Source organism: Protopterus annectens, chromosome 10.part0, assembly GCF_019279795.1.
Source record: "Protopterus annectens isolate FY-2018-M chromosome 10.part0, PAN1.0, whole genome shotgun sequence".
NCBI classification, from domain to species: Eukaryota; Metazoa; Chordata; order Ceratodontiformes; family Protopteridae; genus Protopterus; species Protopterus annectens.
The window spans coordinates 1,165,163,571-1,165,179,029 of NC_056744.1; the positions used below are offsets into that span (position 1 = coordinate 1,165,163,571).

General features: G+C 39.2%; 1 protein-coding gene across 2 annotated transcripts in view; it reads left to right on the forward strand.

The window, feature by feature from the left end:
* The window catches only part of NSUN4 (NOP2/Sun RNA methyltransferase 4), a 561,732-nt gene that overhangs the window by 103,174 nt on the left and 443,099 nt on the right, over positions 1 to 15,459 (forward strand). For both annotated transcript variants that reach the window (XM_044085909.1, XM_044085910.1), the window contains exon 4: positions 6,516 to 6,676. In XM_044085909.1, the coding sequence (XP_043941844.1) occupies positions 6,516 to 6,676 (161 nt within the window). The remainder of the gene's footprint in view (positions 1 to 6,515; positions 6,677 to 15,459) is intronic.

The following is a 15,459-nucleotide window of genomic DNA, read 5'->3' on the forward strand; positions in this document are numbered from 1 at the left end:
TAGCTTGAGGCCATGGTTTTGACACCAGGTATCTGTCTCAGTGAGACCCTTTTGGAGGATGTCTATGTCAGCCGGAGAGTCAATTATAGCCCCTAGTTTGCATTCGTCTGTGAACTTGGTCAGCCATAGTCCTCCTTTGCTTGTCTGTACCTCTGAGAAGTATATGCCGAACAAGAGGGGTTCTAGGACTGAGCCCTGGGGAACGCCACTTGTAACCCATTTAGAGTCAGACCTAGCTCCCACAACTCTTACCATGTGGGTTCTGTCCGTGAGCCAGTTGGCAACCCATCTCGTGACATAGGGGATTATGTTCAGGCTGGTGAGCTTGTCTATAATACTTGAGTGGGAAATGGTGTCGAAGGCCTTTGCAAGGTCTAGGTAGGCTGTGTGGACCACCTTTCCCTCATCTATAACCTTGGTAACTGTCTCAAAAAAGTCCACTAGGTTTAGGCGGCATGATCTGCCCTTAACAAAGCCAAACTGGGTAGGGTCCAGTGTTTGGAGGTTTCCAATGGTCTGTTAATGAGATCCATGATGATGTGCTCCATAGCTTTGCAGACCAAGCTAGTCAGGCTTATAGGGCGATAGTTCCCGGGTCCGTTGTGGCTCCACCTTTGTGGAGTGGAATAACCGTTGCTGTGTGCCACTCTGCGGGCACATAGCCTGTGGAGAGGCTGAGTTTAAACAGTGTGTTTAGGTGAGGGGTTAGTTCATCGTTGAGCTCGTATAGGATGCAGCCTGGGACACCGTCCGGTCCCATTGATGCTGTGTTTTTGGCTTTGGAGAGGGCTGTTTTAACCTGAGTGTCTGTGATTTCAGGGGCACTACATTCTTCTGATATAGTTATGGGCCCTTTTGGGACTGAGGGGGGGGGGTGAAGTTTGCACTGAATCTGTCTGCCAGGATGTTGTCTATATCGGTCGGTTCAGTGTATTTTGTGCCATTCTGCACTAACTCCAAGCATATCTGAGAATTGCCACTTAGATTCTTGACATAGCTAAAGAATGCCTTGTGGTTATCTTTGGAGTCCATGGCAATTTTTCTTTAGAAGCTAGCCTTGGATGATTTTATGAGGGAACATAGTTTCTTGCCGATACTGATCAGGGATGTCTTCCCTTCTTGGAATTTTACTCTTTTCTGTACTAGTTTCCTCCATCTATTGTATAGCTTGTTTATGGCAGGGGTCCACCAGACTGGTTTCCTTTTCTTGGAGGAGTGAGTCTTGGTTTTGTTTGGGATAGCACGATCCATGAATTCTTGTAGGTGCCTGTAGAGTGCATTAGTAAAGGATTTTGCAGCTTGGACAGCGTTATACTTTCATATGGGGGCTTTGAAACTTCCCATCTTGGTCTTAAGTAAAGTGAAGTTTGCTTTTGAAAAAATGTTTACGGTGGTTTCTGTGACTGGGGGGGGGGGGGGTGGCGGAATGTGGATATCCAGAGTAATTAGTTTATGGTCACATCTAACCAGCGAGGGGTTGACCTCTCGTGTGGAACACCGGTCGCCCATGTTGGTGATGACCAGGTCCAATATGTTGTCACCTCTGGTGGGGGTGTTGACCAGTTGATCCAGGGCATTTGAGTTTATAAATTCTAGGAAATGTTGGGCAAGGAAGTTTGTACTTGAGTAGTTCTCCCAGTTAATGTTTGGGTAATTGAAATCACCCAATATCAGGGTGTTTGGTAGGACCTTTATGTTTCCCAGTGTTTCCAGGAATGCGGAGTGGGGGTCCTGGGACATGTTGGGTGATCTGTAGCAAGCTATAATTTGAGTAGCAGTTTTGCCCATTGTTAGTTGCACGTGGATGATCTCTGAAGCATCGTGCTGTGCCACTAACCTGGAGGTGTGGGTATCCTTGATGAATATGGATACTCCCCCGCCTTTTGTATTTCGGTCTGGTTTTGTGGCCAAAATGTATGGTATGAGTTGTAGCGTGGTAGTGCTGGGGTGCTCTCTGGAGCCTTAAACCAGGTTTCTGTTACTGCACATATATCAATTTTCTCCATACTGAGGAGTGCCTCGTGTGTGTGCATTTTGAGGTTTAGACTTCTGGCATTGAGTAGCATTACCCTCAGTTTTTTGTTACTTGTGCTATTTACAGCGGTGGGTTTATCTTTTGATCCTTGCCTAAAAAAGGCACTATGGGGTGGCAAGAGCCTTGGCCAGTATTCAAAAGCCGAAGGGTGACAGGTGCAAGCCATCTCTAGTGAAGCAGAGTGGCTTGTCGAGCATGTCATCCCAGGCTGACAGACACTGGATCCTTTTTGAATGACACCAGAAGCTTAGCCAGTTGTTGAAATTGATAATTTTTTCTCTATACAGTGGTATTCTTGGTGAGGGCAGGATGCTACTCAGGGTCATACCTGCCTGAGCTACGTGATCAGAGAGCTCCTCCATGTTCTTTTCATGTAGTCCAGGGAGGTATGGCTCAGGTCATTCACACCAACATGGACAATGACAGAGTCATATTTGTACTTGTTCTGGAGTGACCTGAGTGCTTGTGTTATGTGGCGGATCCTGACAGGCAGCTAACAGTAACCTTCTCCTTGTTCAGCCTAGTGAGTGGGACGTCAGTGTGCCTGACTCTAGAGTCACCTATTACTAGTGTGTTGGGTATGTTATTTTGCCTTAAGGGCTGTGATTGTGTGGCCCACCGTTTTGTGAAGTATGTGTTTCATGGTTTGTGTTGGGGGGGGTGGAGGATGCTTGGATGTCTGCTTTGGATGTCTCTGTTGCTTCTGCAGATTTTTATTTAGAGCCTCCGAGTATGTTTTTGTGTATTTATGTGCGTTTTTTGCCAGTGCTGGTTTCATAGGTCTGTGTGAGACTGGTGGTGTGATGCAAGTAATTCCCTTCTCCTCTTGACTGCCTGGTCCAGTCTTGGGTTGAGAGAGCTTAGTCTCCAGTTTGGCTGTATAATTGCATCTCTCGCATGTATTAGTGTTTGGTGGAAGGAGGAGAGGGTTGTCTGTGTACATGAGGCAATTGTAAAATTGCCTCAAAATGCCCAGATTCACCAGTTGGACCGGCGAGTACACCTGAAACTGCCCTTTGGACATGCCTGGATAGGTACAGTGAACTGTTTTACTGATTGGCTGGTAAGGTCGAATAGAGAGCCTTGTCCTTCTCTACAGTATGGGGGGGGGGGGTCTAGTGCTAAGGTTTATTAGTGCTTGCTATGAGTTTTGAGCAAGTGCCGGTATGAGAAGTGAATGGTTTGAGTGCTTAAGTTGAAAGTTTGTCTAGTTCCAAGGGAAAAATTGAAGAGTAGACTTTGTGTAGCCGGGAATAGTTATATCGTAGCTACCCGGCACGCAAAACCGTGCAAATGCGGGTTTTATAGCAGGGAAATGAAAGAGATAGAAATTAGCCCAAAATGGCCAATAAACTACTAATTTCTGGGCTGAAACCACTCCGCCAGGGACAAATAGGCTGCTCAAAGCTCCCTCCCTCACAGTGAACAGAGAAACTTCCTTCTATCCAAGTAAGGTATGGGCAAACACAGAAACTTGTAACACAGCCCTGAATTCAGCATTAACCTGAAAACTGGACTATACTAGCTTAGAAAGGCGGGAAAACAAGTAATTTTTTTTTTGTTTTTTTTCAGAAAATAAAGCAGATACAATTAAAAAAAACACTTTAAATGCATAGAAATGGCTATCACACTTGAGTGTGTAGCCTACAACAGTTAAAAAGGTAATTTAAACACAAAAATGACTTTGTTAAAGTGCAGGCAGTAAAATAAGTACAATATGTAGCTGAAACAAGCTTTTTAAATCACAGAAACTCTAGAAAATTGGCGTTTTAGGTGGAATTAGCTAAAGGCAGCAAGAAAATGCAGAAAAATTATAATCACTCCAAAGTCTCTCTTTTGTCTCTCTGCTGCTGTAGAACTCTGCAGGGCACCAGGCAGGAGCTTGCTGAGCTGTATACTAGTGTACTAGTATATTAGTTTAAGGGTGTGCACACTTATGCAACCAGCTTATTGTATATTTTTTATATTTTTCCCTTAACAGATTTGTTTGTTTTTCAATTGAATTGTACAGGTTATAGGTCACATTAAAGGTGGGAAAAGTTTTTAAATTATTTATTGTGGTCTCATTTTTTTATATCACAAAAACCTGGCATTTTAACAGGGGTGTGTACACATTTTATATCCACTGTATATGTCCAAATGGAAAAAAAATTTCTGTCTGGTGCCATGCTTATAACCAGGAACCTTTTTAGTGGGTTCTGGTTCTCTTATTAGCGTGAATTGCTCCAGTCTGACGTGGTGTGGCCTATTCTTCTATAAAGGCCTATTTGTCAGCTGTTTCTGCCTGTCTGCCATTGAATCTTCCTTTGGCTTCTTGTTTTGAGGTCAGACAGTTTCTTAAAGATGTCCAGCATCTTAGGCCCCCAAGGAAGCCTATTTCTTCTTCTTGGGACCTTAATTTTCTCTTGGAAAAATTGGCCCAGGCTTCTTTTGAGCCAGCAATTTTAGCTTCTCTGCAGCAGCACTGTACCTGTAAGACTGTTGCTTGCTATTACTTCTGTTTGGAGAATTTCTGAGGTTCAGGCTCTAATGGCCCATACCTCCTTTTTTTGTTGTTTTTTTTTCACAGGGACAGTGTCCCTTTGTACTAATTATTCTTTTATGCCCAAGGTCATCAACAAGTTGTCTTTGAATTAGACAGTACAGCTCCCTTCCTTTTTTCATTCCACTCAGTCTGCTATTGAGAGGGTCCCGCATATCTTGGATTTGCATAGACAGCTCAGGTATTATATGGATAAAATTAAGGCCATTGATAAGTCTGACCACCTTTTTTGTTTCTTTTCATCCCAGGACTTTAGGTTTGGCTGTTTCTAAGCAAACAATCTCCTCCTGGATATCTAAGGCGATTTCCTTTTGTTGTTCTTTTAATGGCAGGTGTCGGTCTACTTCTATTAGAGCTCATTCCACTAGGGCTATTGCCTCTTCCTGTGCTTTCTTCAAGGGTTTGGACACCACTTCCATTCTTGAGGCTGCTTCTTGGTCTTCAGTGCATATTTTTACTAAGCATTATAAACTTTATTTAGTTTCTAGGGATAGAGCAGATTTTGCTAGGGCCATCCTGCTTAGGTTTATTGAGGGATGTTCCCAGCCATCCACCTCCCACTCCCTTTCATAAGCTTTTGTACTTTTCTGATGGCTAAGGGTACTGCAACAGTGGTATGGAGGGATGTAGTATAGTTGTGTAAAATCTAACCATAACTGTAGATGTCCTTCTCTTAACCATTGCAGTATTCGGTCCCTTCCTCCTTCCCCTTTTTTCTTTTTGGTCTTTGATTTGGTTGCCCTTCTGGCTGGAGGTCTCTGCTTTTAATTCTGCATTTTCTCCTCTTGGATGTGCATAGCCTCTTTTGTCCTGTGCAGACTATTCTGTACTGGAGGAATTCAGTTCTGGGTATCTGCATCCATACCTCACTTTTATGCCCTACTCCTGTATGGGAAGCATACATGTGAAATATGGTGCATTCACGATCTAAAGACTTTGGTATACTGACCTGACATTGGCTTTCCTTGGCAGGAGATCCCTATGGTTAAGAATAATATCTATGTTTGTATTTGTGTGAGTGCTGGGATATGTTTTGGATTACCTGTGACACTAAATTTGGATTAAGTGGGTTATTGGAGAATGAATGAATAAATTCAGTTCTGCTGTCTCCGTTTTCTGCTTTTCTATAATTTTTTTCACACACAATGTTTTCCCTTTACTACTTCCACTTTCTGGTACAGTCTCTGAATTTCCTTGCAGATAGCTTTAAATAACAGGTGACATATTTCTATACAGCTGTGTTTTGCATTATAATTCAACAGGAGCAGCTGTATTATAGATGATAAAGTTAAACTTTATCCTGTAAAACTCGGTCTGTGTTGTGTTTTTGATGATTCAATTTGTCTAGTCTGCACGGGCTTTCTTTATGCCTTACCCATAGAGTATTGGGGTATCAGCCAGGATTTTGTATGCAGTAACAATGCTTGCTGAGTTAACAAGTTTAAACTGTTTCTTCAATGTAAAGACATTTATTTATTAGTTTCAGTGGTAACAGATCTCACATAATCAACCTTGTGTACTTTTCTTTCAGGCAGCAGTCTCTTCCTACCAGGAAGTAAATGCAGTTTTGAAGTGTTGCAGTGCAGTTCATCTTTTCCCAAATAATTGGTTACAAAACTGTGTCCACACTGAATTTGAGTCACTAGTTTTGCAATTTGCCACTATTACAGTTCTTTAGACTTTATTTGCATTACTGCTGCAGGTCTAGGGCAATACAGTTGTATGTATATATATATATATATATATATATATATATATATATATATATATATATATATATATATTAAAGTTTGGAGGAACTTGTTAGAAACTGGATTCATATCTTAGGAGCTGTTCTGTTTGTTGCCTTTGTTAAAAATAAAAATAATGATTTATTCCATTACTCCTAATATATTTTAAGCATTCTTATTGTTTGTTTTGTTTGGTCAACCTTAACAGGACATCTTTCGATCAATGACATTTCTGAATCTCGACTCAGCAGGTTACGTGGAGTTCTACACAGCTACATTCCCAGAGAACTTTTGAAAGAAGACCGTGTTTGCATCACTAACATTGATGGGAGAATGTGGGGGGAAGTTAACAGGGACAACTTTGACAGGGTATGTGGAAAACGACTAATATCTTTGAAGAATGTTTTCAGTTGTGGTATGAATTTTCTAGTTTTAAGATGTTTTACTGACTTCAAGACAGGTGGATCACTGTAAAATCTAGAAAGAACCCTGAGTTCATCATATATGTCTCAGCCAATCCCCCTATTCACTGGCCTTCCCCTGAAAGAGTATTTTTTTGTTATGCATGCACTGTTATAGCAAATTAATGTCTTTCTCAGGGATGGTCACTGTAATAATAAATCTTAATGTTTGTAATGTTTGAGATTAAATACGGAGATATGTTTGTCTTCACTGCCCTGAAATTCCAAAAGAAGTGGCTTCCTTCCATACAGACGCCAAAACGTTTTTGTGTTGGAGTGCACTGGTATGTTTTATGTTGAGTGACTTTCTTTTGTACCTTATGTTTGGACACTTTCTCTTCAGTTGTTGTCATTGTTTTCAGGTGTTGCACATATCCTACTTTCCTGAAGAAAAAAATATACTGCAGTTAGTTAAACAGCAAACAGCCAATAAAGTAACATTTTTCCAAAGAAGTTCACATTTCTGTACTTCCAGTTACTTGTGACGGCTAAATGGATGCTATAGCCATATGTAGAGCATGTAAGGGCCTTGTGTAAAAAAAAATAATGGCCATGTGTAGAGCATGTAAGGGCCTCATGTTAAAACAATCCCCATTGAAAAGATGATGGTGCCACACTCCCAACTCACTTGGCTGTCACCCGTGGGAAAAGGTGGACTAGATGGCTTTCATCTTGAAGAATTAATGTGTCTGTAGGGCAGTTGGGAGGAAGGGCTGGATGGTCAACTACAGTGGGGTGTGGTAGAGTAGAATACGGTTTGTGAGTCTACCCAAATACTGTAATTTACTGTTAAATTGATTCTCCAAGACGTGCAATCAATTGTGGGCAAATATAGTTACTGTAAGAGCAGATCTTTGCATAGTAGTTAATTTAACAGTAAAGATACCATCATGTTGTTCTCTGGATACTTTTATGTGGACTTTCTCTTATTTGCTATATGTACTGTATTAGATTTCAAGAAGTACTCCAGCAATGTCATATCTCATTATATTGATGGTAATATGATATTCTATGAGTTCTCAGAATATTATATAACTTTTATATTTTTAAGTGGCCACAAGTTCTTTTACACCTCTGTATCAGATGAAAAAAATAGGTACATGTGCAATCCAGTCATACAATAAACTTGCAAGTTAATCAGCATTTAAATGTATGTCTGTAGCTGGTGCACCATAATTTTAATTTTAATGCAGTGCAATGCAAGTCTTTTTTTAACAATCCTTGCTCTTTTGTTTGGTGTGCTGCTTTACCCTCCGGTTCCCTAAGCACCTTACAGATGCAAAATAGCATACATCTCTGGGGTCTTGGACACATTTACGTGAATGTTTAATGCCTCATGCCTGGAGTCATCAGTGCCTTTCTCTGTTCTGATGACATAACTTCCCCAGGTTAGGTGACAGACAAGACTGGGAACCACTTCTGCTTTAAAAGAAGGTAGGATTTCTGTTTGGTTGGAGTTTAGCCATCCCCTGTTACTGACGTATGTTTGAAGCCATAGTCAGCAGTGATGGCAGTGAGTCATGGCCTGTGGGCCCCTGTCTTGAGGAGGTACTGTTACAGAAGGCTCAGGGAAGTATCATGTTATTATGAGACCTTTTCATGAGTCTTGCACAAAAAGGTGGAAACGTTTTAAAACTAACTACAAAAGTATATTTGAAGAGGGAAACAGAAGGCATAAAAGAAAGAAAGAAAAGGAATAGGAATAGAAATTTGATGAAGGAGATGAAGCATTAAAATATAATGCTCACTGCATGACTATCTCAAATTCGTCTCCTAAGTGACATTATTTGAGTTTGGTAACTGGAAAAGTGAACAACCTGTTTTCAAAATAGTCATCCAGTTCCTTCTTAAATATTTCTAGGCCATTCTAATCCTCAGGAGAAGACAGTTCCAAGATCTGCTTGCTCTTCTGTGGAAAGCCCCACTTCCTAAAAAAGTCTTATATGCTTGGGAGGGAACAAGCAAGCCAAAATTTCTAGCCCCTGGGTGGTTAGTCCTGAACTCAATACCTAAAGTAAACACCATGATATCATCTGCAAAACATTTATAAACTAAAATTAGGTCACCCCACAATAACTTGTAGCTAGCTGAATACAGTGATACCTCTATCATCGTATCCAAATAATGTAATTGATTAACCCTTCTAATCTGTCTAGTGAAAAATCTCTGGATTATTTGTAAGCTTTGTGTCTGACCTAAATTATACACACAAGCCAAAGGTCTACAAACAGCCTTATAAAGTGGAAGTAAAACCCTTTTATCCCTACTAGTACTACTACTTAAAGTGCCCTTATTACAGAAAAAATATTTTAACAGCCATATTTAGATTGCCCTCATAGGTCAAATATCTGTCCAAAATAATTCCTAAATCCCTTATGTTGTTATTATCATTTAATAAGAAATCCAGGATAATAAATTAAGGCGCTAACAACTCATTTCATCTCATATGGAAGAAATAGGTTCATATGTGTAGGTTCATAGGTGTATACTAGGCAAACAATCACTGGGGCCCTTTTAAGCCTAGCCAAGCATCCCAAATGTATCCTGCAAATTCATGTGCTGACTTTTGTAATTCTAGCCAGGCTTACTAATTGTGTCCTGCAAATGTATGTGTCTTATAGGTTATTTTAAGGGGTACAAGGAAGCTAGGGCAATATTTACAGGCTTGCCACTGCACGTTATATACATAAGGCAGTAGACCAGGGGTATATTTCCAATTTCCCATCCACTGGCCCAGGTTTCTGTTGAATAGGGTTAAGGAAGAGCACTGCTTCACATGGATGAGAAGCCTGTTCCAGAGCGGGGGATTAAACAAAGTTGTGTACAGTTACCACTTAGAGGTATTTATTTATGCAAATGTAGAATTATCTAGGATAACTGACGACAACCTAGAGGAAGCTAGTTTCAAACTTACAACAGCAACCTATGTCTACACAAGAGTCCAGTATCCTACTTGCCTAGCTATATGAGTTATTAGTTCCATTATTTATTTTCTGGTTTTCTTAACATTAAATTCTATTGATTTATTCTTATTGGTTTCATTATTTATTTTCCTGGTTTTCTTAACATTAAATTCCATTGATTTATTCTTATTAGTTCCATTATTTATTTTCTTGGTTTTCTTAACATTAAATTCCATTGATTTATTCTTAGACCACAACAGTAATTTATCTGTCAACCTCTGAATTATAACTAAATCCTTTGCTAAATTCACAATCAATTCAATTTTGTAGTCATCAGCAAATTTACTAACCCAAACTCCAACCTCTGCCAGAAACTCTGACATAAACAAAATATGCCCCAGAACTGACTCCTGAGGGACCCCCAGCAGTGATTACTGACTCCTCTGAAAGAACTTTTCTGATGTTAGCTCTAATTGTTCTAGATGTGATACAGTTAGTAATCCACCTTATGATTAAATGAATTACCTTAATATCATGCACAGTCTTAATAATCTCACTATGTGGAAAAGAGTCAAATGCTCTGGAAAGATCCAAATATACTACAGTCACTGGCAGAGCCATGTCCACTGCTTCCCATGCATTCTGATATAAAATGTATTAAATTTGACATACAAGATCTACCCGTTCTAAATCCATGTTGAAAAATATCCAAATCAGAATGAATCCCCTCATTAATTTTACAAAGACCTGCTCATAACATCTACCAGTAATGCATGTCAAACTCACTGGGTGGTAAATTATGAACAGGACTCTTGTTTCCCACCTTTTATAAAGGAGCAACAATGGCCGACTTCAAAATTTGAGGAACAGAACCGGATTGCAAGTTCTGCTGATTTAGCCACTGATTAAAAGATACCAGTGGTTTATAAATACTAGATAGAAAAAAACATTTAGGTTATCAGGTCCAGGTGAAGAAGCAGACTTTATAGTTCTTAATGTTTTTTCCTTCTCATCCACTGAGATATTAAGACAGGAATCAGAGCACCATTGAACAACCTAATTATTCAAAACTGTGTTTTTTGACAAAAGTGAAAACTTTTCAGCAAGTATCTATGCTAATAATTTGGGGTCAGAAATCAGACCTTCATCCTTCCTCACACCATTGATGTCTTGAGATTTTCTATAACTCCTTATGGGTTTAAAAAGATCTTTATTATTACCTACTGTGTGAGTAGCCAAATTTAATGTATTTGTATTTCTAGTATTCTTCACTAACCTATGATACATCATCATAAATGTTTTATATTTGTTTGCATTACAGAGTAGGCAGTCGTATGGAAATATTTATTGCAGAAAAATATGTTGTAAGAGATAAAATAAGTTAATATGAGTATGATTTTTATATCAATATTATCCAGAAGAAAATCTTGTTTGAATACAGATATAATGGATATTGGTATGTTTATATTTTCTGGGAGTGCACCAAAAATAATTTCTAGTCACTCCATCAACTACAACTTGATATTTCAACATTATCACAACAGTAGCATAATAACAATATATTAAAACTGAAGTATGTCATCCTTTAGCTGGGCTCTTATGCTAGTACTGCATATTTTTATCAAGTACTATTGGAGCATAGATATACTAACTGACAGTATTATAGACTGAGACCACCATTCATGTTGCCTAATTTGCTTCCCTCTGTACACTCACCTACCACAAATCTGAGGACTTATTTAATGGTTGATAACCTGTGCTTTAGCTTCAAATCCAAGAGCAAGCTGCTGTTACTTTATGACATTAAAACTGTAAAGATGTGTCCCGAATTATCTTGACAACATAGTAAAGGGGCTTAATATTGGTTGCCGTGATAACCTGGATTTGATGTATTTTTATTGTAAAATTGTTATGAAACCAGTTTTAAAATAAAAATATATATTTCTCTTGTCTAGGGTGCCATCAGAGTAATTGTTTGATAAGCATAGTGACTGTACTAGCCAATCAAGTATCAGTGGTGTGCAGAGAAGGTGACTGTTTTTTTTTTTGGCGTAGGGATTATGAGACATGCAGTATGAGAAAGCAGCACTGTCAAAAAATATGTGTTTTGTCGACTGGCAGCCTATGTGTCTGACAGCAGCAGAATAAAATACATTACTATATATCGATAGTGTCCCATGACCATTAGAATATGCCAGGCTGCCAAGCTGTGTTAGATTCATTTGCCTTTAGGTGTACAATGTAATGTCTGCTCAAGATGGTAGAATGTGTCTCATATCAAAAATTTCTCTTTATTGTGTTATTGTTACAGAAGAAGTAAAAAAAAAATAAAAATCACCATCAGTGCAACATTTGTGTTACTGCATGATGACTATCTAAGTTCTGTATATAGACAGCAACAGTGTGCTGCTATGTAAATCAAAACTGAAATGCAGTAAAAATCCTTAGGAGTAAAATGGCATTCTTAACTGTGTCTTTTTATTCAAGTATCTTATTAGAATTCATTGGTTTCATATATATATATATATATATATATATATGTATATATATATATGTGTATATATATATATATATATATATATATATATATATATTATGTATATATAGAGAGAGACATATACATACATATATATATTTTATATGTATATATATATATATATATATATATATATTTATTTATTTATATATATATATATATATATATATATACACACACACACACACACACACACACACACACACACACACACACACACAGGCAACTGCATTAGGGTAATTGACATATACAGCTAATACATTAGCCTATGACCTACTCTTCTATCCCAAGGGGATTGTGGGGAAGAGATCACTTATCAGTAAAGAAACACAGTTCTGTCAGCCTTTCTAAGTCCGTAACCATTAAGCAACTAAAAATGGACAGAAAACCTGCCATTTGTACATAAACGTGACTACAGCTATAGATTTATAAATTCATAGACTGTTGCTAAGCTAATGACCTGGGGGGGCCTTTAAAGGCCTAGCCAAATTTTCCTGAAAGAATGATGATGTCCTGTATCCAAACAGGACATTAAGGACCAGGCATTTATAACCTACATTTGTCTGTAAGGGACATGGGTACCAGGCCTGGTGTAAATTTCCTATTCCCCATCCACTGGTCTAGGTTGTGCTTAAACTGGGTAATAGACAAACTCAGCTTTACATGGATGGGAAGCCTGTTCCATAGAATGGGCAGTTTCTGGGACACATATCTGTCTCTTCAATATGTTCTGTTTAAGTCACAGACAAAATTTAGTTCCCTAGACATTGTATTTCTGGTACTGTTTGACTTACAGATATGTAGGAGATTTATAAGTGTGGGGTTTACAGTTGCCTTGTAAGCCAAGCATAGATTATTCTTCAGGAATCTATAGAAGACTGAGTAGAGGGAAAGAGCTTTAAGGCACTCTGCATAAGGCAGGTTTGTTATGCCTTGTATTCCTTTTGTAAGGAACATTTGAGGTTGCTCTAGTTGCTGAATATCCCTGGTCAGGTACATACCAAAGGGACCACTGAACTCTGTGCTTGATCTGATAGTGGTGGAGTACAATGAGATAATGACCTCTTTGGACCTAGATGCCATGCACTTTCTTATAAGTTGTGTAACATAAAAGGATTTCCTCACTGCTGTGGCCACATGGTGGTCGAAGGTGAGGCTGCTGCCTACATGTGTACCTGGATCCTTGACCACTGGATTGACTCTTAGGGGTGCATTAGAAGTTTTGGCTTTTTTAGCCAGTCCTGGGAACAGGAGAATTTTAATCTCTAAAGAGGGAAACTACATGGATCTGCACATGGGCCACGACATTTTAGCTGCTGTTTTATAGATAGTTATTGAAATTCAGGATTTGGTTGCCTGCTTTGGATTTTTGGACTTTTCACCAGTAAGCACTAAACTAGCTGTCCTTGTTGGTCATTTTAAGTCTGACCAATTTCCCTCAAAGGTGAGAATCCTATATTTGTAAGGTAAACACCTTAACCGTTATGCTAATCTCTAACCCCTTACCTTTTCTTAAAGAAAAACTTCACCTTAGAATTAAAAAAACATGTTTTTTTATTGTATCTTTGTTTTCAGAGCTGTTTTAATGCCTCAAAATCACCCGAAGTGCTTCTTTTACATTTTTAAGGTATTTCCCACTAAATGGTGGATAATGGGGCCTGCATTGGTAATGTGGTCTTGTTTTCTTGCTTTCATTCCTTCTTCCCAGAATACTTTTTAAAGTCCTGTTTATGTGAGTCATGCTAGACATAAGGAAGTGGTGTTGTTTTCTCATGCCATTAAGATAGAATGGCAGGACTGTGAAGCAGTGTCATCTAACCAGGGCCGGCCTTAGCTGAAATGGCACCCTAGGCGAAGTAGTGCTGTGGCGCCCCTTAAGCCCCACCCACACCATTCTCAAGTAATGCCCCTATGTGAGCCACGCCCATATGTAGGTCACTCCCACAAAAGCCACTCCAGTCTGTCTCCCTTCACCATGTTGGTGAATTAACACTGGCTACTCATTTCTTACTTCTCTGGTCAACTACGGCTAATTAGTGCTAGTTTGTCTCTGCTGTACTCAAGATTGCACCCCTCCAAAAAAATTCACAATTTTTCCTACCAAGATGTAGCAACCCAGCCGAAAGGAGTTCTAAATGTATTTCAGCCAGCATTCTGTATGGTGCTACTACTGCCCTCGCATTTTGTTCTGATGTGCCAAGTCAGGTGTGACCAACAACCTTCTTTTCCTGCTCATTTACCATCAGTTCCACTCACACACACACACACACACACACACACACACACACACACACACACACACACACACACACACCACCTTACTACCCAGCTATTCAGCCAAATTATTTGCTAGACTCTTCCCTCCATCTTCCACTGATGTACCTTTTGTTGTGTTATCAGTAAAGACACTGATCCAGTTACTTACTCCTTCAGATATATCTAACAGAAATAGAGTGAACAAGATCTAGGACTGACCCCAGTGGTACCCCCCTATTAACTAATTCCGGACACTGTCTATTTTAGTACAACTCTATATCCTACCAAACATGTAACTATCCAGTTTCTCAGCCTTGGTCCTACCTCCAACTGTCATAGCCTTCAGTGTGGCTAGGAGTCAGAGATCTTGCTGAAGTCTGCATACACTACACTTATCGTTAATACTATAAACCAGTATACTCTATACTATTATATAAAAGTATATACTAGTAGCCATATTACCTCCTCTAACCAACATTTTAGAAAAAATGTATAGATTCACAGCTACTGGACAATCTAGTAAGCAACAACCTTCTAACCAACTCCCAACATGGTTTTCAACCCTGGCACAGCACCACAACTGCTCTTACATAAGTTTTCCTAACACAATTAACCAACTCAGAAAGAAGGGGCAAGTTGCTTCATCCTTCTTCCTACATGTGTCTAAGGCATTCAACACCACTGACCACCAAAAGCTCCTCAATGAACTCTGATCCCTAAACCTTACCCAAACAGCTCTCTCATGGTATCACAACTACCTATCTGACTGACAACAAATGGTTTAGTGGCAAAACAAACTCTCTAGCCTACTACCTGCCTCATTTGGTGTCCCACAAAGTTCAGTCCTTGGACCATTACTCCTTACCATCTTTATCAAAAAACTTCATACTGCCACTCACCTAGCCACTATCGTTCAATATGCAGATGATTCCTTGCTCATCTGTGCTGCTCCCTCCCTTCCAGAATTCCAAGAAATAACCCAAAAATCCTTCTTAA